Source organism: Austrofundulus limnaeus, unplaced genomic scaffold (genome assembly GCF_001266775.1).
Source record: "Austrofundulus limnaeus strain Quisiro unplaced genomic scaffold, Austrofundulus_limnaeus-1.0 Scaffold1249, whole genome shotgun sequence".
Lineage (NCBI taxonomy): Eukaryota > Metazoa > Chordata > Actinopteri > Cyprinodontiformes > Rivulidae > Austrofundulus > Austrofundulus limnaeus.
The window spans coordinates 30,359-31,806 of NW_013953651.1; the positions used below are offsets into that span (position 1 = coordinate 30,359).

At 34.6% G+C, this 1,448-nt stretch overlaps 1 protein-coding gene across 1 annotated transcript in view; it reads left to right on the forward strand.

The window, feature by feature from the left end:
* The window catches only part of brap (BRCA1 associated protein), a 33,649-nt gene that overhangs the window by 6,578 nt on the left and 25,623 nt on the right, over positions 1-1,448 (forward strand). Inside the window, exon 4 of the mRNA XM_014031423.1 lies at positions 722-911. Coding sequence (XP_013886877.1) covers positions 722-911 — 190 coding nt within the window. The remainder of the gene's footprint in view (positions 1-721; positions 912-1,448) is intronic.

A 1,448-nucleotide genomic window follows, 5' to 3' on the forward strand; every position in this document is an offset into this window, starting at 1 on the left:
AAAAAAAAAAAAACAGTACACCCAAATTTGCCATCAAAAAAGTGAATTCAGCATCAAAACTTAAAAAGCAAACCTTTATGAAAATAGAACTTTTTGGTTTAAACTCCACTCGTCATGTTTGGAGGAAGAAGAATGATGAGTACAACCCCAAGAACACCATCCCAACCGTGAAGCATGGCGGTGGAAACATCATTCTTTGGGGATGCTTTTCTGCAAAGGGGACAGGACGACTGCACCATATTGTGGGAAGGATAGGGTTGGACAATATTGGCAAAAAAAAATAAATCACGATTAATTGTGCTATTTAGCCGATAACGATTAATTTGACGATTAATCCCYTGGAGTCCCTGGACACCCTTACGTCCTAGTCACATGACCAATTTAGTGGGAAATATTTGCTCTTCGTAAAAATCTGTTCCAACTTGTGTCAAAATTACAGACTTCAGGCCATACATCAAATTTTAAATTGTGTTGATAGATAAATTAATTACAGAACTTCTGGTGTCCGCAGGGACTTGATAAAGTGCTATACAAGTTCAGTCCATTTACCATTTTAAAAAGTCTTAAATTTGACTTGCTGAAACCTGCAGATACCCTGCCTGTTTGTGTATCTAAATGTAAGCATTAGTTTATTTTTGTTAGAAAAGCAAACTGAATGTGAAATCCATTTGAGCCAAGAACAGCTGTAATATTGTCTATTTGTTGTTCTGTTTTATTTCAGTAAAATGACATCACTGACAGAAGATGTGAGACGCAGTGCGATGGTGTGCATCCTGACCGTCCCAGCCACCATGACAAGCCACGACCTCATGAAGCTTCTGGCGCCATTTAATGATGTTATGGAGCATATGAAGATTATACGTGACTCCACCCCTAATCAGTACATGGTTCTGATTAAATTCTCTTCCCAGGCAAGTTTTGTGCACAGTCAACTAAATTATGCTTGATGGATGCTCTACAACTGCTTGAAAAATTATTGCTGTTTTATTTTGGAGAAACTAATTTCACAAGACTGGCATAATTCTGTTTTTATTAAATGGCTGAACATTAAAATTTTGTGAGACAAAACTCAAAATAATGTAAATAATTATATTTTGGACAGATTCGTAAAACTGAAAATGTAATAAAAAATAGCTCCTGATATGATGTCAGCATGTCCTAGGATGTTTCTCAACCAGAGCTTCAAGTACAATACAATTGAGTGGATTTGCTAGTTTTTATTAGTTATTATTGCATTTTTAATGCTTAGTTTTAGTTTAATTTAGTTTTTATTAGTTATTATTGCATTTTTAATGCTTAGTTTTAGTTTAGTTTTTATTAGTTTTAGTATTAGTTTTTTTTATAGTTTGAATAAACATATTTGCCAAAGCATCCTCAAGCTTGTGATGTTCCTGTGAGTTAACTAACCAACAGCTATTTGGTGGCTACTTAAAGCAGTCCATTATAGC